Consider the following 18,233-nt stretch of genomic DNA (forward strand, 5'->3'; position numbering starts at 1 on the left):
GCGCCATTACCCCACAAGCAGTCAAACCAAGTTATTGTGCGGAGTATCTTGTAGCTCGCAAATACGATCAAGTCGATAACATAAGCTGGTCAAGTCGTCAACTTCCCTTACAGAACCTTATGTATCCCGCTTCCTGGTCGATGTCTTGGCCTGTCTGATACCTAGCTCGCTGGTCAAGTACCTTGTAGTCTTTCCCCTTTCCCCAACCCAACTTGATTTCCCCCGCAATGCTATCTCGGAACCGCAATCCGAAGGTACATCTATCACGTGAATGGCATGACTGTCGTCGCACAAATCTGTGGGTCGCCCCTTTTTGGGATTCATCCTATTTCAGGTTAGCATGTCCTTTTGCCATTTGGGAATGTTTAGAGATCGAGGCCGGGCTCGTCGACATACTGACCTTTACCCCGATGTACAAATATTATCCCCACTGTCGATTAGAGCTTCCTTCCTCCATGGAGCGCTGGGGTAGGTCATTTCCTTTACTCCAATTGTTTGCTCGAGAACAAGGCTACAAGACCTAAAGAACTCCCTGTTTCGTTCCGACTGAATCCATCCACTCACCATTTTCTATCGCAGCCTTGTGCTCAGTCTATTGAGAAGGCAAGGATGACGACCGACCACCTCAAGAGCCCCATCCCGGAGGTGCACCATGATGAGTTGCTCTTCGATGGCGGTGAGAAGGACAATCATGTAACAGGAGCTCATCCAGACATTCAACGCTTTAGCGCTGAAGAGCAGAAGAAGATCCTTCGTCGTATCGATTGGCGCATTTTGCCAATTGTCGGCGCGGTCTATTTCATCTCCATCATGGATCGAAACAATCGTATGCACGTTCATTTTCTTTCCAAGTTGCTTATTGTGTTTGAAGTTTTAAGAATAGATATGCTGACTTGAAAACTCATTTCGATTTGACAGTTGGTAGCGCAGCTATAGCAGGGTAAGTCCATTCATCGCATCTTCCATCGCCGAGAAGCCTGACCGATACGCCTCTTTCTCATAGGATGACCAAGGACCTCGAACTCAGTGTTGGGATGCGCTATTCCATTCTCACGCTGTCTTTTTTCCCGACTTACATTCTTTTCGAACTTCCTTCTACCGTGGTCATTCGTTGGATCACCCCCCGCTGGCATCTATCCACAATCTGTCTAACCTGGGGAGTCTTACTGATCATCATGGGCTTCCTAAACGATTGGAAAGATATGGTGGGCTTGAGAGTCATTCTTGGATTCCTCGAAGCTGGCTTCTTTCCAGGGTGCATGTATTTCTTGAGGTAGGTTAACGCCATATTCAAAGTAGCGCCGAAGAGGCAATGTTGACATTCGGCTCTTGACAGCACTTGGTACACTCGCTACGAAATGCACAAGAGGTAAATACATCCTCCCTTGGATTTCAAACCCCTATTTTTTTTGCTCTCTCTCTTTGAGATTGATTAATTCTTGTCGCAGGTATTCGCTCTGGTATTTTATGGGTTCATGCGCCTCAGCCTTTGCTGGTATTCTTGCCTATGGCCTGATGCAAATGGATGGTCTCCAGGGGCTCGCTGGCTGGAGATGGGTGAGTAATAGTCCCGCTTAGCCCATGAAAACCCGTAGACTTGTGCACCTCAACAAAACATCACTGAATCAGGCTTAGATCTTCATCATGGAAGGCGTTATCACTCTAATCATTGCAATTGTCGCCTACGCTGTCCTTGTCGGCTTTCCAGAGAGCAATAAACGGTACTACAAATTCCTCAACGACGCGGAGGTTAAGTTCGTGCTGGCTCGCATCAACGCAGACCGCGAAGACGCCGAGTTGAAGGAGGCGTTCAGTCTCAAAAGATACTTTGCCCACGGCTTGGATTGGAAGCTATGGGCGTTCGCCTTGATCTTCTGTATGACCCTGATTGTCACCTACTCTTTTGCCTACTTCTTGCCCATCATCCTGCAGCAGAGGATGGGCTTCTCGATCGCCGCCGCACAGTGTCTGATAGCGCCGCCTTACTTCACAGCAGGATTATGGATGTTTGTAACGGGATGGATAGGTGACAGGTATAAGATGCGAGCACCCATCTTGTTGTTCCATGGTGTGCTAGCATGTATTGGCCTGCCGCTCATGGCCTTCACGAAAAACAACGGGTCCATGTACTTGTGAGTCTTTTCCGACGCATCTAAGTGCTCTCGAGGATGCTGATTTTTCTCCAACAGTGGTGCATTCCTCTCGACTGTTGCTGTCAATGCGAATATACCGTGCATCATGGCATATCAGGCCAACAATATTCGTGGACATTGGAAGAGAGCATTCTCCAGTGCGTTATTCGTCGGCATGGGCGGTGTAGGCGGCATCGCAGGCAGCTTGGTCTTCCGATCGAAAGACGCTCCGGGATATCTGCCCGGTATCATTGCCTGCATCGTCTCACAGGGCATCATGATCGCCATCTTGGTGGTGACGAGCTTGATCTTTATGAGGGAGAATCGGAAAGCAGATGCTGGCCAGGTCGTGATTGAAGGCTTGCCAGGGTTCAGATATACTATATGAAAGGTCAACAGCGCTGGTTGAGGGCAAGTTGGAGGCGCGGTCTCTATGAAGCAAAGTTGAAGTGCAGGGCATCGAATAGTGCGGATGACTGCCTAGTGGCTTTGAGAAGTGTCATTACACCGGCGATGGGAGCTCTACATCGATCTTGGCCACTACCAAATGCAGAGAAAGTATAAAATCCGTCGCCCGCCGCCAAGACTCTGTCGGGAACATGCTTGAGCATCCTTATGTCGATGTGGGCCCATAAATACGAACAATACGAGGTTAGCCCCAGAGTTGTTGTAAGACGAGTGCCGAACAATTCGAACCTGTCAATTTTCTCTTCATCGTTCTCTCTAAAATCTTTTTCCTTTCAACGTTCTATCATCACGTAAACTCGGGCATCTCTGTTCACAACTCAACTCAATTTCCCCGAGCAGCTCGGAACGAGGCTGTTTTGAGTCCGCGTTCCGCGTTTCTCCAACCTTCGCTTGGCGCGCTCAATGCGCGTGCTGAGATGTGAAGTCATATATCAGTGCCGGATATCCGGCCAGAGCCTCGTGGTTTGAGAAGGTTGGTCGGGGACAAGCCCAGCCGCCTCGTAACCTTTGGAGCACTACGCTCTTCTCCAAATTCGACAGAATGACCCTTTTCTGTTGATATCGCTTTGCGAACTATATCGCGTTGTCTTTGTCATTCCACCAAGTCTCTCCGTTTGCCCGTTTAAGGTCGCCTTCTCTAAGCAGTGCAATAGAACCTGCCTCACAAGAGATATCGTCAAAATGGGCTCAATTGGGACAAGACGTCCCATTAGGATCGCCAACTGTAGTGGCGCCAATCGTAATTCAGGACCTTTCCCAAGCATCCGACACAGTGCAGCTGACAATGCCTTTTAGCCGATCCGGGCTATAAAATGCTTGAACAAGCCACAGCTGGACAAGTCGACGCAATTACTGGGGATTATCTCGCTGAATTTAACCTCGCCACAAATGCACTGGACTACCAAGCTGGCAAACACAATGGCTGGGAACCCACATGCGAAGACGGTATCTTGCAAACACTTGAGGCAGCAAACTCAAAACAAATCAAGATAGTCGTAGACGGCGGAGCCTTGAACCCCAAAGGTCTTGCCGAGCGTGTTCAATCCGAGGTCACTGCCAAAGGTTATGCTTTGAAGGTATCATATGTGGAAGGCGACGATGTGACGTCGCGGCTGGAAGAGATATTCGGAGGCGCACAATTTGAACATCTAGACGCAAAGAATGAATGCGTCAAGATTGACAAGTTAACGAGGAATTGGCTGAGCCGAGACAACACGGAGCGTCCGGAGGTCATTTCTGCTCATGCATACTTGGGAGCAAGAGGAATCGTGGCAGCGCTCAGGGCAGGAGCAGATATCGTCATCTGTGGCCGCGTTGCGGACGCCAGCCCGGTCATTGGACTGGCCGCGTGGTGGCATGCGTGGAGCGAACACGACTTTGACCAGTTGGCTGGCGCTTTGATTGCAGGACGTGAGTCTATTGTGTTTGTAAAGATCTCACGGCTGATCTTTCTGCAGACCTGATTGAATGTAGCGGGTACGGCACTGGCGGCAATTTCTGTGGTTTCAACAAATTTCCCATCGAAAGCTCCGTCAATTTAGGGTATCCGATTGCCGAGATTGAACAAGACGGGACCTGTGTTATCACGAAGCACGAAGCCCTAAAGGGCCGCGTCACGCGCGACACCGTCCGTGGTCAGCTCCTGTACGAGCTACAGGGCAATATATACCTAAACAGCGATGTCAAAGCCGACATCAAAAATATCCAAATGCGAGAAGTCGGTGACAACCGCGTCCACGTATTCGGCGTCAAGGGCTATCCTCCTCCGGCAACCACGAAACTTGCCATGTTCTACCAGGGTGGGTACCAACTCGAGTGGTATCTCGCCGCCACCGGTACTCCAGGGGAGGTTTACGCAAAGTGGGATCTGGTTGAAGCGCAGATTGCGCACGCCATGAAAAGACGTGGGATCAGTGCAGATCAACTCGACATCCTGGAATATCAGCGTATAGGCGTCCCTGAAACGAACCCGAGGGACCAGTATGCGGGAACAGCGATATTGCGTGTCTTTGTGCAAGGGGAGAGTAGAGATATTGTGAGTCAGGTTTATGCATCGTGGTGTGAGATGGTCATGCAACATTACTCCGGCATGCATGCTACACTTGATACAAGGACGGCAGTTCCTCGACCATTCCTTGGTTTTGTCCCGGCACTTATCCCGCAGAGCGCATTAAAAGAAAAGGCAGTACTGCTGAAACCACACACAGTACTCGACGCCGGCACTGTTAGTGTCACGGAAGCATTGGCGCCGCTGATCGACGAGGAGACCAGTAATCCCGTGCCGTTGGAGAGCTTTGGTCCCACAGTCGAGGCCCTCATGGGTGACGTTGTATATGCTCGCAGTGGCGACAAGGGCTCCAATAACAACGTTGGTTTCTGGGTGCATGAGCAGGACGAATACGACTGGCTGCGCAGCGCACTCACAAAGAAGGAATTGATACGACTATTGGGTGGAGAGTGGAAGGAAGAGTTTGCTCTCGAAAGGGTTGAGATGCCGGGCATCTTAGCTGTACATTTTGTCGTGTATGGGTTATTGGGAAGAGGCGTAAGCTCGACTGCCAGGTTGGACAACTTTGGCAAAGGCCTGGCAGATTTCTTGAGGGCGAGGTAAGTCGATTCCTTCAGAATTGACACAATGCCTTTCACGAATTGAGCTGACAACATCTGGTCCAGGTATATGACTATACCGGTTAAATTCAAGGAGCGGTATGCTTGAGCAAGACGAGGACTACCGATGTTAAACCAGGGACATGTAGACGCTGGCCACCAAGAAGCCGTTGATGTCTATCATCCCCCTCGGACCGGGTACAGCACACCATTGGATCTCAGAAACGACGAAAACTTTCGTTTTGCTTTCAGCGATCTTCATTCTGCTCTCACGTTGGTTCTCAAGCAACCCCAACCTTTATCTACCTGCGTTCTCGCCTAGTCTCCTGTCTCAGGCAACGACACTCTCTTGATGCTAATCACTATGCTATAACTTAACGGCCACAATATTGCTAGTCTTCCGGCCGCGAATCCTCCGCGTTCTATCTCGGATTAGTCGCTGTAGTAATCATCAGCTACGCAATTAACCCAATGCCAATGCAGTACTCGATATATCGTGACCACCCCAGTTCACAAGTGAATGAGAAAACAATAACTTCTACGGAGAGCAATGGGTCAAACAGAAGCGGTTTCTGGAATATCCTCTCGCCGAATCATTCCCCTCAAAATTTTGAGCGCATCATTTTCTACCTCGTAATCGGAACAAATCTCCACATTCTCACCCACCAGCTTTTAGCCGTTCGCGAGTGGAAACGTCTCGTCCTGGCGACGGACGGATCCTGAACTCGATAATAGCTCCGAAGGATGGGGACGTGGTTCAATGAGAGAGACCACAGAACTCAGCGGAAGATACCAAAGCGATGACTCCAAGGTGGAATGGTGAGGACATTCAAATTCTGGACCGATGTATTTCGGGAACGTCTAGGAGAGTAACTCTCGTGCATGTTCTCCCATCACTCCAGCCAGCTGTGACATCCGCTTAAAGAGGGCTCAAAATAGGCAAACTTCGCTTAGAATACTGGCAAAAAGGTTCGTCAAACTCGACCACGATTAACACCAAAAAAAAAATCAAAAAAAATGAGAACAGTTCTCTTCAAGACTGTATTCGTAACTTGACCAGAAGAGTGGCAAGAGACAACGAAAGTGCGAGCACAAAAGAAAAGGGAAATGATGAACATGGATTAGATGTACGCAATGGTCCTGAAATTCCACACGCAGAGGAGCGCATGCTGCAATGCAAGGACGCTCTGTCGATCAACCCCGTGCGTGTTTTTCGTGGCTGGATGCACAAGCGGCAGTGATCAGCCCGCGCTACGCCTGTTTGTGCTGAAAGATCCGCTGCGCCTTACGGCCTTCCATGTCTTCCACGACCAGGTCGAGAAGCAGAATCCTAGTATCAAAGGCGCGACACGGAGAGCTGCGAGTCGATCATGGTGTAACTGGTCATCCTGGGTTTTAACAATTATGGAACAAAAACTAGAGGAGTCCATCTCGCGGATTTACCATCGCTAGAGGGTACAAAGGAGACTTACTGACATTGGGCACTCTTCCTTGTACGGACCAGGTCGAGACGTGGATGACAGATGGGGTCAAGCCGATTCTAAACGGTGGGCGACCAGTGAAGTCAAACGTATCATGGAGGCATTTGGGACTAAGTGGGATCCCGAAAAGGAAGCCCCCGCGGAGAGATTAGTACTTGTTAGAGTACCCGACCGGGATTAGGAGTGTTTGGAGTACAACGGAAGAGGCGAGGCAGATTTTCAAGGGGCTGGTGAAGAATGGACACATGATCGAGGATGGAGGGCCGGATGCGGAAGCAAGGTGGATTCAGCCTGGTATCAAGTAGGAGCATGACAGGTGTCCGGGTGAAGGAGGTGAGGAAGGGGGGGAAAGATTGGAAGAGAGGAGAGGGATAGGATGGCAGACGAGGTTCTTATAGCAACATCAAAAGCGGCGGCGCGCCCAACACCCGACCGTACTAGAAGCGGCAGTGCCCACTAGGCTATTAGTGCGCCCAACAGGCTAATGAGGCTAAACTGCAGGCAGACCGAGTGGGTCCATGACGGCGATATGCAATAAACGAGGTAGACAACTCGGTGACCTCAGAATTCTGGCTGGCGTTGCATGGGCTATCTAGGTATACAGGAGTTTCCTTTCAATGCACATGTACAGTTCAAAGAAGATGTCATTGAGGCTCAAAAGAGATTCTTTGGGATAGCCTTCCAGGTCTCGCGCACAGGAACTGGTAGATACTTGAATTCTATCGTTTCGCACCCGCACCGTGCCTGTGCTTAGATGAATTGCAAAGCCGGGAGACTTCTGGTAGCCGTTTCTAGGTAGCAGTTCTAGAATAGAGGCTTCGAAGTTAGGGGGAAACATAGGATTTGAATATGTGCAATATTCACATATTTACCAATGCCTAGAAAAATAAATCTACTAGCCTGCTTTGAATTTTTGGGGGGATTTACTTGGTAGGAGATTGCATACGAGGTACTCCATTACGCTAGGACCACTAGCAGACTTGGCTCTCCAACCACCAACATTTTTCTTTCTTTGGCGTTTCCAAAGTAGTCGCCTTCCTTGTCGTGGTCGAGCAGCGCAGTTCGTGACCTGGGGGAGCACTTGTGTGCTTCATCGAACAGCCACAATATCTTGAAGGTTGACTATTTCAGGACGAGACCAAGCCAGGCCAAGCTGCGTTGGAGTTGCGGTCATTTTTCTTGGCGATTCGGTCTACGGTTTGACTATTTCAAGCAGAGGGTAAGGATTCCGCGGAGGGTGTCGGCTACGGACGGAGAAGCTGGCATTAGCCTGGACTCCGTATTAGAGGTTCCTAGGGTGGTATCAGCGCACACAGCTGCTTCAGACAGTCTGGATCCCAGAAGCTGGACACTGATGGCAACAAGAACCCCTTTCCGTGGTCGAGCGCGTCGCGGAATACGTTGACAAACTGGACGAAAATGCTACCGACATCGACCTCAGCTGGTTCTACATGATTGAAGTCAGAGTTCGTGCCTCTGAAGAAGTAGCGAAGTGACTAGCGGGAGCTCCACGTGTATCTATCCAACCACAATTTGAGAGCAATCCTTTCGTCCGAACTCTTTCAGGGGTTTCGCAAGTTGTGAGTGGGTTTCTATCTGGAGAACAGAGAAGCCGGTAGATCTGTACGCCGGAATGTTATGTTTCGCCACCACTATGATATGTACGGCACTGGCTTGAAACAACTGAAAACAGTCGGGCCAAAGGATGAATCACGCAAGATGCCTCTGTTATGAGAGCCGGGTCCAGACCGTTGAACTCCCTCTGACCACTGGAGTGGCAACAACAAGGTCCACAGCCGCCACCTGGAAAATCAGACCAGAATTGACAATGAGGCAAACGCATTTGCGGACGCTGTTTGCGCGCGGCCTTGTGCGGCTTCCCCAAGACCAGATCCTCCTTCCTGGACCACCGCCATAACCAAATGTTTTCCCTGACGGACAAGCTAACTACATACCCCAAGAACAAAACGGTTCGACTCCCCATTGGATGTGTACTCCATGTGGTGCTGCTGGCCTGCAGGCAATGAGTATGATGCGGTTCGATCACGATCCGTCGTGGCGGGTCTGAGACCTCGCTCGCTTCTGTGAGTACTCGAAGTGACCATTGGTGTCGACCTGGGGAATTCGCTTATGTACTTTGCGCGAAGGCGGCGAGCCCATCGCCACCCGGGTGAAGTGTAGAGGGTCGACAGCAAGAAGGCAGAGGCAGCGGGCACCAAGATCACGTCGATTTTACGGTAGGAGCGTATTAGGTCACTTGTTGTTCCAGTACCAGGGGTGCATAGACCTTCACGCGCTTCCTTAGTGTGTTGAGAGCTCGTGGCCCCAGTTTAGCTGTCGGGATTGTCATCTGGGGATCTATTCACCTGTGCAAACATTAAAGATAGAGTTCCCTTTTTGTTCGCTCACAGGCATGGTGGGAATGTTATTGATTACAGTGATACTAGTGTTAGGAAGCGCCGTGGATATTCCTGATGGGAGACAAGATTGCGAAATATGCGGATCGAGCGAGATAGAATCAGAAACAGGTATTATTTGCTATTTGTAACAGTTCATTACTCTGATCAGTTCCAACCTCGTTCCATTTGCTCGGGGACTGTGTCCGTGTAATTCTGCCTTTCTCATCCTCTCTGTTAATGGAGGTCGCCGGATGAGTTACCAGAGAACTGTAGCCTACTGTTTTGCGTCGGTGGTTTCGATGTGCAGTTCGGTGACCCCTTTTTCGCCCATAGCCGTTGCTGTACTCGCGTCGACATGTGCAACTTCATCACCAAATATTTCTCCAATCTCCTCCAAGCTCAATTTTTTGGTCTGCGTAAAAAATCAACCATTTTTGCACTGGCTTTTCGCGCAAGGCAAGAGGAACAAAATAGAGCTTACCTCTGGGAAGTAGAAGTACATGAAAACAACCATCACCGAGGTAACTGAGATGAAGACCAAGTAGTATCGCCATCCAATGTTGGCGAAGCCGGCCGGAGCGCTGATTGACGTATACATAGTTAGCCCATGTTGAGACTGGATGGTATTCACCAAGAGAGAGGAGTCATGGCAACTTACCCTTGAAGAATTGCCAGCGATGAGAGAAACAAACCTGAGATGGACAATGCCAGGCCTTTCGCCCTGACCGGAGTCGGCCAAATTTCAGAAGCGTAGATGTATGTGGTGGCATCACTGTGTTTCGTTGTCAGCGTTAGGAATATAGATTGGGAGAAGGCAGGAACTTCGCTGGTTCCTGCAACACTGATGGAGGCTGCCGGTGAAGTCTTACATGAAGCTTGCATAGAAGCCCACGAACAAGAAAAGGAAGAAAACGGCGGCATTCGTGGCTGCCCGATTTTCCCCCTTCTCGAGCTGAGCGAGCGTGATGACCTCGCCTACGAGACACAGGACGCAGCCACTGATTCCGATCACTATCAGACAGTCAGTATACACCCCTCAAAATGTAGTGCATACGGATCAGGTTTGCGCACGCAGCATCCTCACTCGCCCCACTTTGTCCACAACCAGGCCATTAAACCAATTGCCAAAGGGCGAGAAAGTGATCCAACCACAACTCAGAAGGAGCTGTTCAAGGGTATTGAACCCTAGACTTTTGTACAACTGCGAACCGTAGTCTAATCAACCAGGTTAGAATAGTCCAGTGATAGAAATACGGGAAGCATGTGAGAGATACTGTAGATGATCTGAGTGCCCGTGACTTGAGGGGCGACCATGGTAATAAAACCGACAATAAGCCTCTTTCGATAATGAGGAAGGCGGAAAAGATCCCAGAAGGACAATTGTTGTTGTTTTTCAAAGATGATTTGCTCACGCAGGATGGCAAAATCGGCTCTGAGGGCTGCTTCGTCGCTCAAGAAGGCATCGGATGTCTCTGCGCGGACACGTTTGAAGGATTCGAAAGCCTCCTCAAACCGATCGTGATCAAGCACTGTTTCCGATTCATCAGTACGCATGTCACTAACAGCGAGAAGAGGAGCAGAAAGGTCAGCGCAACATACGCCATCTTGGGGTTTCTGGCAGGAACAAGACCCCGGCAGCAAGCGCAGCAGGCCAAACCGCCTGGATGGCAAGAGGGAGTCTCCATTGTGCTCCGCCGGCATTAACAAAGTAAAACCCTAGGCCGACCCAGCTGGCGGCTGAGTAACCAACACACAGCATCACGCCGTGCATGGCGACAAGGAAGCCTCGAATCTTGGGTGGAGCAATTTCGCTCTGATAAAGCGGCACCAGCGTAACGAGAGCGCCTGTTAAAGAGGGCTATGATTAGTCTCTCTGCCGGAAGCTGGTTGTCTTTCGAGAAATAGTGCAACCTACCGATCCCAACGCCGGTGAGAAATCGTGAAAAGATATACATTCCAATATTCACACTACCGGCTTGGAGAGCTCCACCCACGGTGGTTACCAGACTCGCGTAGAAGAGTGCTTTGCGTCGACCCAACCAGTCGGCAGACTTCAGACATGACAATGTGCCGAAGAAACCGCCGGTTTGGAAAAGGCCAAAGATTGAACCGGTCAGATCTGTGGCATTGGACCTAGTATCAAGGGCAAAGTAGGCGATGAAGGAGGGCTGCGCAAGGGTCGTGCTGATGATTGAGGCGCAATAGCCATAGGTTGTGCTCCCAAGCGCGACGAAGATGACGATCTTTTGAGAAGTGAGTACATGGCTTCTAGAATAATGGTGCTTCTTGCATGATCGACTTACGAGCAGACGAAGTGCTGAGGCAGATAAAGCCATTTTGGTCCTCGCATGGATTTTTCAGCCAGAGAGAATTTGGGATATCCAGGAAGAGAATCTGGAAAGACCTTTCGATGAATAAATCAGATTTCACAGGGGTACAGCTATATAACTTGCATGAGGCTAGTTAGTGCTTTGCCACGTTTCCAATATTTCTTTGAAAATAATGGTGCGATCTTCCTGTACCCCAGAGTTGATGCTGGAAAGGGGAAAGGACAATATGCATGCCGTCCAATCGAGTTCTGACCTTGCTAAAGCAAGGAGGTCCAGAACGACTCGTTCTCACGAGATTGGAGGACCTTTTGGGGAAGCTTGGGGAAGGCAAATTCTCCCAAGAGAGACTGTGAACCAAAGTCAGGCGCTTTCAAACCAAATTGACTTTGGGCAGCTATCTAGACCCCGTCTCGTATTGACCATGACGAGAAGACCCCATGGGGACCTCATTGGGGACGCGCCATCCTTGGAGAATCATGGCAGACAGAGGGCAGACTAAAGTTTAGCTAAAGACACAAAAACGAGGGAGGTGCTTCCCGTACTGGCTGATCCGAAGAGATGTGGTCAAGCAAAACCGACGTGTTGCCATCTGGGGAGCCGTTATTGACACCCGCGAGAAAGTGGGTCTGCCTTCCAAATCAAACGACAATGTAAGTCCAAGAGACAAAAGGAACCCATGTGAATGACTTCAAATGACGGTGGTAGAACGGGAGCTCTTTCCATAAGCGCAGCGCCAACTAGACTTCCCCTCCGTGGCCACGGCGGCGACCTATAAGACCGAAGACCGTGATGCCAAGGACTCAAGGCCCTCCACGGCGTCGTCTGGTTAGATAATAGTCGATCAGGAATTATAAGAGGCTTCAATTTGCGCCAGTCTAGCGAGCTGTTCTCGCCGTCATGGGGTTGACCCTGACACTGAGGGTTCTGACTCCGCACTTGGCTCTAATAACGGCAGCCTATCCTGATCGAGCCTGGTTACCCCAGCCTTGTCGTGGACCTGCCAGTTGTGTTGGGTCAAAAGAGTCTTGGCTTCGAAGGAGCGGAGAGCGGAGAACCGAGGTGAAAGAACAACTACAAAGTTACTTGGTAATGGAAAATCTTCACCACTACAGCAACAGGCAAATCCAAAGCCAGCACGTGAATGAACTGGAGGAAGTGCTTTTCCTGCTTCTCCAATATTCTCCAAGAGAGTTGGCTGTCTGTGATATCTGGTTCATGATGGCAACAATTCAATATTCGACATTGGTAGAGTCTCGATTGGCACTTTTTGGACATATCAAGCAACCGAACGAGCCAGAATCAGGAACACCAGAGAAAAAATGGCTTTCCCAGTTGCAGGCAAGAATGCCATCGTCACAGGTGGCGCCTCAGGTAAACTCGAAACTCACCCAAGCTGTTTTGTTAGTTTGAAAATACAACCCAAAGAGCTGAAGCTAATCTTAAGTGGTAACGAACAGGGATAAACCTCGCTTTTGTTAAACTGCTCATCAGCAAAGGCGCCAACGTCATTGTGGGCGACATTCAAGAGTCTTCTGCATTCAAAGAATTTGAGAACGAGCCGCGGTCAACCAAGCTTTTATTCCAAAAGACCGACGTGTCGAAATGGAATGAACTCGAAGCCCTCTTCAAACGCGCACAGGCGGAATTAGGATCTCTAGATATAGTATGCAACGGCGCTGGCGTATTCGAACCGGTATGTCTGGCCATCAAACCTTGCTGTCGAAAAGCCTAGGCATTGCTTGTTGACTTCAATCGTCCACCACAGGCATGGTCCAACTTCTGGAACGACACAGAGACAGAAAGCTACAAATCCCTGGACATCAATCTCGGAGCCCTCATCAAAGGTACACGGTTAGCAATCCGAGACCAGATCACACGATCCAAGGGCCGCAAGGCCGGTGGCACGGTGGGAGTTATCCTTAACATCTCGTCCTTAGCTGCGCAACGTATGCTATTCAACCAACCGATCTATAGCGCCGCAAAGGCCGGGGTATCGGCCATCGTGAGGTCTTTGGCTCCTCTGCACGAGGAATTTGGCATTAAAGTGGTCGCCGTCGCCCCGGGAATGGTGTATACGCCGCTGTGGTCAGATCATCCCGAAAAGCTCAAGGCAGCCCATGAAAAGGACATCTGGATCACTCCCGAGGAGCAAGCCGCGGTCATGCTAGAAGTGGTTGAGAATGGCGACTACGAGGGCGGCACGGTGTTGGAAACGCTCAAGAATTTTACCAGGAGGGTGTACATCGACAGCCCGATGCCCGAAGGTCCAGGATCAACCATGTCCAACATAGATCTTATCACAGAGGACACTATAGCACTATTAGAGGCGGAGAGGAAGGGTGGTAAGGTGCAAAACGGTGTCTAACGTCCAATAGCCTCATACAAATACAAGATCGAAGCAAACGAGAGGTAATGGAAAGACTTTCTCCTCTTCTCCCAAGGACATTCTGTTGTAGCCTTCAGCATCATCCCATTTTCGCAAATGATTACATGGCAGAGAACCCGTACCACATTCTCGGAACAAAGGCACAGTGGGAAATACTCTAGTTTAGGTGTCATATCATGGGTCTTGCGGATGTCAGGGGTGACCTTGCATACCTTTGTGACCACGTGCAGACTCCGGTACCAGAATTCTGCCCCTTAGAAGTGTTTTCTCTCTCTTTCAATTGGGGATTAGTGTCCCAAAAGTTCGCAGACCCCGAGATACTCCAAGCTCTCTTACTCCAAGAGCAACTGTGCACAGCTCATAGATCGCGAAACTACATCGACATTAACAAGAAGGTCTATGGGATCTTGGGGGGTTATCGAATGTGTCGCTTGCGACGCGCTACCGAGGAATATGCAGGAGCTCCTCTCTCCTCTCGTCCGGTACCGACATGCAGAGCGGAGAGCCGAGATATACTTTTTATGTAAGATGGCAGATGGTTAGCTGAAAGCGGAATGGGTCTAACTTCACCTCGAACAACCCCAAATTCGGATCTATCAAGCCGGCCATCGAGTCTGGGGGATGACCAACCTCCAAACACGTGTCTTGCTGGTCGCTGTGAACAAGGAGATCGAGCTATCGGAGGTTGCAAGCATTCCTAGATCATTGGAGTTCCAAGAACCATGAGCTTGGGGTTTGGGGATCTTGGACTGAGATGGAATACTTCCGTGAGGGAATGTCGATGCTGCGAAGCTCTTGGAACATCTGGACGGCGGATGATGCGTCACACGTTCGTTGAAGAACCCACCAAGTATGGCCTCCGCGTCCTTAATAAACCGTAACGGAACATGAACAAATGCTCCGAAAAGTTGTTCAGAGAATGATTGACATGCACCTGTAGGGGCTGGCTTGGCTCCCGAGGGTTGGTATTCATCGTTTGTCCTGAAGAATCGTGATTTTTGTATCTTCGTTGCACTTCTTGCACCACAACGACGCCATGTTCAGATTATTAAGTTAAGATGATAGATGCACAGGTCCTAGGCGTTAAGCTGTTCTCCTTTGGCGAATGCAATGAGTAAAGGTTTCATTCGTCGAGTTCGTATTAGAGCATTTGGTGAGCCGATTTGATATTGCAGGCACCTGTCACCTAGCTCCCTTGAGATATCTCGTAGAGGAATCTATCAACAAAAATAAACTTCCACGCGAAGAATGAATCCTGGAATGGGGAACAGCTTTTCAATCCGCAATCAATGTAGTTGTATGGGTACATATGTACATTGGCACTCTCTATCACTGGGCTTGGCGATTTGAGATGGAGAAGTAAGTCCTGCTCATCCTTCCATCACCTACTCTTTTCAATTCCATCATGGTTGACTGCATCGAAATGGTTCCATTATGTCTGCACCATCAGTTCACGAATATGCCCGCTTCCACCGCCTTGCTATTGATCACGCCTCCGAAGATCTGGTAAAGTACATTTCACAGTTACCACTTCGTGCCATTGAGGATGACCATCAGCTGTCCAATCCGGATTTCTCGACATTTTCTGACAAGCTCGCAGAACCGAAGTTGCAGCTCAGCCAGCAAGCTACCTCTCTGCTGGCCGAGAGCGTTCTGGACCACTGCCCTTCCATCAATTGGAGCCATTTTCTGCCAGACCGGCACCGTGTCCACAACCTGAAAATTGAGGAGACTCTGCTATCAGGGGACCACCAGACAGATGTTCGCCGTTTCAGGGGTGAAGCTTTGAGCCACGTGGATACAGAGCAATTCTTTGAGACGTGTTCTTTGATCAGTTCTGCATCAGGGCAGGATTTCCAAGATGAGTGGAACGACATCCAATCTGGTCACGCTCGGAGAGGAGTCGAACAAGAGCTGGAAGATGAGAGATGCCATACTACGAAAGAGGCCCTGGTACAATTGTCAGCTTCTTTGAAAGACCCTGTGAGCGAGGAAATGGAGGCCACGATACTCAACAGCTTCGGCTCCATGTTGAAGGTTCGCTTCCCGATCTCCTGCCTTTCAGACCTAACTGACGAAGCGAAGAAACCACGAGCGAGATCCTTGACACCCGTGTTGATGTCAGAGTCGCCAGGCCCACGAGTTCTGTCACCTCCTGATCTGGACTTCTCTCTTCGATCTGATGAAGATGTTGACCTGGATAGTCTTCTCCTTCAGCTGGAGATGGAGATGGAAGACAAAGACCAAATACCGTTCGACGGGGTCAGCAACGGAAGTCTGACGATGGCCGAAGGGATTGTGGACGCGACTAAGCTGGAGATCGAAGAGGATCTGAGAATAGAGACAATATGTGCACCAGTTGCTGAGTACCACCGAGAGAGAAGGGGCCTTGAAAGTCTGCGGCTTGATGTGCCAATGGTTCCTTCTTCTTCGCAATTCGAGCAACCGAGCGAGCAAGCCGCCATCTTGTCGCCTCCAGCAGAGCCTGGGCAACCAGATCGAGCCTGTCTCTTTACCCGAACTGCTCCACGTAGCCCCATCGTCGAGATTCAACCGAACTTAACAACGACAGAATGCACAGTCGACACCAGTAACCTAGGTTCTCTTGAAGATCTACTGTCCTCCACAACCGTTAAGTCTGAAAATGTTGGATTTGAGGCGAAACAACAGGATGACCTTGATGAAGACCTGATCAAGTTAGCCGACAAAGCGGCAAAGGAGACAGATACCTGGTTGAGACGCGACAAAATCAGCATACCAGAAGAATGTCTGAAACAGTCAGTGCCACAACTGAAACAATTTTCTGTCATGTCTTCGCATAACGGTCAAGGTGCCGAGTTTCTGATGGGCAAACTTGTTGAGATGTGCTTAATCAACCCGCAGACGGGAAACTTGCAGAACGAGATGAAACTTAACTGGTCACCCTTTCCGTCTCGTTTCATCAAGCTGGACCTTGTTGACAGTATTCAGGATGATGGCAAACTTCACAGCTTTCTGGACCCACCGCAAGCAATTACCAAAAGTGAGCAAATGCTCTGGAAACGGCCTGGCCTTCGCATTCTCGATACGAATTATGAGAGTGATGGTGAAATAGAGGAGGACTCTGAGCTGGCCGAGCCTATCGTCCCAGCCAAGAGACCCAAGCATGGATTGGACTCGCCCTGCACGTCACCAACCAAGAAGTCTTGCATGTTGGAGACCAACGGAATCCCGAATTCGCTAGGTTACAAGAATAGCCAGGCCTTGAACGTCTTCTCGACTTCCAATGCATTGGCAACATTTCTTGATCTACGAGGAGGAAAGTTCAAGAGAGTTGCACAACTACAACTACCTTCGGTAAACGAACTTGCAGACGATCCCATTCAGCCGACACAGTCTGAAGAAGACGGTCAGATCAGCCCGGCGCGCAGTTTGGTCTTGAAACCATCGGGAGCACTGGCCGAGTTGAACCCATCCATCATCCAGGTACCCTCAACACCGACCGAAACTGTATTTGCCGGTGGCAACTACGAGGTTTACCCACTCATGGAGTTGAAATGGCCTAGAACGATTTTGATCGAAACAGGCATTCTCGCAAGATACCCTTCGCTCATCAGCTTCCTAGAGACAAATGGAGGAACACAACTTAATATGATATATCGAGAGATGAGCCAATCTAACCGTGACCCACCCCTTTCAGCGTCTCCGGACATGATTTTGAATCCGACGACAGCTCTTATATTCACAACTTTGCAGGCATTGAACCAGAAAGGCTTGCCTGGACAAGGAATCGAAGCAGGCCAAGCTATGGTTCAGAGCAGAATCCTGAGACTCGGATATGACTACACCCAACTTTTCGTTCTGGTTACGACTCTAGGTCCCGAGGGGAGCATGCTGCAGTCACAGATTGACACAATGACCATTTTTGTGGGGTTCTGTGCAAATGCCTGCTATCGCTATGGCCTTCGTGTGCATCCTATTTGGGTCTTCTCGAAGCATGGCGGTCGATCAGTTGAGACCGCTCTTAGCAAATGGATCTGGAATCTGGCTTGCCGACACGGGTTTCCCGAGACTTACCCGTGTCAGTCCCTGCATCCGAAGATAGATACAGTTACAATCAGCAACGAAGAGACGCTCTGGGAGCAATTTCTAAAAAAGGCCGGCTTGAACCCTATGGCGGCCCAGGTTGTCCTTGGAGGGTTGAGAAGAGCAGACCCACCTGACACGACATTTGACCAGAACTGGGGGTTGAGGAGGTTCGTGGAGATGCACCCTGATGAGCGGAGAGACATGTTTGCCGAGATATTGGGACGGAGAGTAGTTGAGAGGATCAATGCAGTACTTGAAAAAGACTGGGGCTGAGGTGAAGAAGCAAGGCTTTCGCCAACGCACAATGCTGACAACGCAGGCTGAGCTTGCCCCATTATGGTGCAAGCTGCTTGACACATCTT

The 18,233-nt window shown here is 49.9% G+C and overlaps 5 protein-coding genes across 5 annotated transcripts; 4 read left to right on the forward strand and 1 right to left on the reverse strand.

Moving 5' to 3' along the window:
- Positions 1-609: 609 nt before the first annotated feature.
- Positions 610-2,520, forward strand: Z519_05522 (uncharacterized protein; the record flags this gene model as incomplete). The annotated part of the gene is made up of 7 exons (XM_016763262.1): positions 610-826; positions 919-940; positions 1,004-1,273; positions 1,337-1,369; positions 1,449-1,557; positions 1,636-2,132; positions 2,190-2,520. The coding sequence occupies 7 exons, from the start codon at positions 610-612 to the stop codon at positions 2,518-2,520; spliced, it is 1,479 nt and encodes a 492-aa protein (XP_016620875.1).
- Positions 2,521-3,281: 761 nt separating this feature from the next.
- On the forward strand, positions 3,282-5,316 carry Z519_05523 (uncharacterized protein; the record flags this gene model as incomplete). The annotated part of the gene is made up of 4 exons (XM_016763263.1): positions 3,282-3,339; positions 3,396-4,010; positions 4,058-5,207; positions 5,274-5,316. The coding sequence occupies 4 exons, from the start codon at positions 3,282-3,284 to the stop codon at positions 5,314-5,316; spliced, it is 1,866 nt and encodes a 621-aa protein (XP_016620876.1).
- A 4,045-nt stretch (positions 5,317-9,361) lies between these two features.
- On the reverse strand, positions 9,362-11,423 carry Z519_05524 (uncharacterized protein; the record flags this gene model as incomplete). Its single annotated transcript, XM_016763264.1, has 8 exons — positions 9,362-9,499; positions 9,569-9,668; positions 9,746-9,859; positions 9,957-10,098; positions 10,159-10,302; positions 10,362-10,616; positions 10,687-10,932; positions 11,003-11,423. The coding sequence occupies 8 exons, from the start codon at positions 11,421-11,423 to the stop codon at positions 9,362-9,364; spliced, it is 1,560 nt and encodes a 519-aa protein (XP_016620877.1).
- Positions 11,424-12,736: 1,313 nt separating this feature from the next.
- Z519_05525 (uncharacterized protein) lies at positions 12,737-13,782 on the forward strand (the record flags this gene model as incomplete). The annotated part of the gene is made up of 3 exons (XM_016763265.1): positions 12,737-12,788; positions 12,875-13,110; positions 13,183-13,782. 3 exons carry the CDS (start codon positions 12,737-12,739, stop codon positions 13,780-13,782), a joined length of 888 nt encoding a protein of 295 aa, XP_016620878.1.
- Positions 13,783-15,237: 1,455 nt separating this feature from the next.
- Z519_05526 (uncharacterized protein) lies at positions 15,238-18,144 on the forward strand (the record flags this gene model as incomplete). The annotated part of the gene is made up of 1 exon (XM_016763266.1): positions 15,238-18,144. One exon carries the CDS (start codon positions 15,238-15,240, stop codon positions 18,142-18,144), a length of 2,907 nt encoding a protein of 968 aa, XP_016620879.1.
- Between the last annotated feature and the right edge of the window lie 89 nt (positions 18,145-18,233).

This window comes from Cladophialophora bantiana (genome assembly GCF_000835475.1).
Source record: "Cladophialophora bantiana CBS 173.52 unplaced genomic scaffold supercont1.7, whole genome shotgun sequence".
Lineage (NCBI taxonomy): Eukaryota > Fungi > Ascomycota > Eurotiomycetes > Chaetothyriales > Herpotrichiellaceae > Cladophialophora > Cladophialophora bantiana.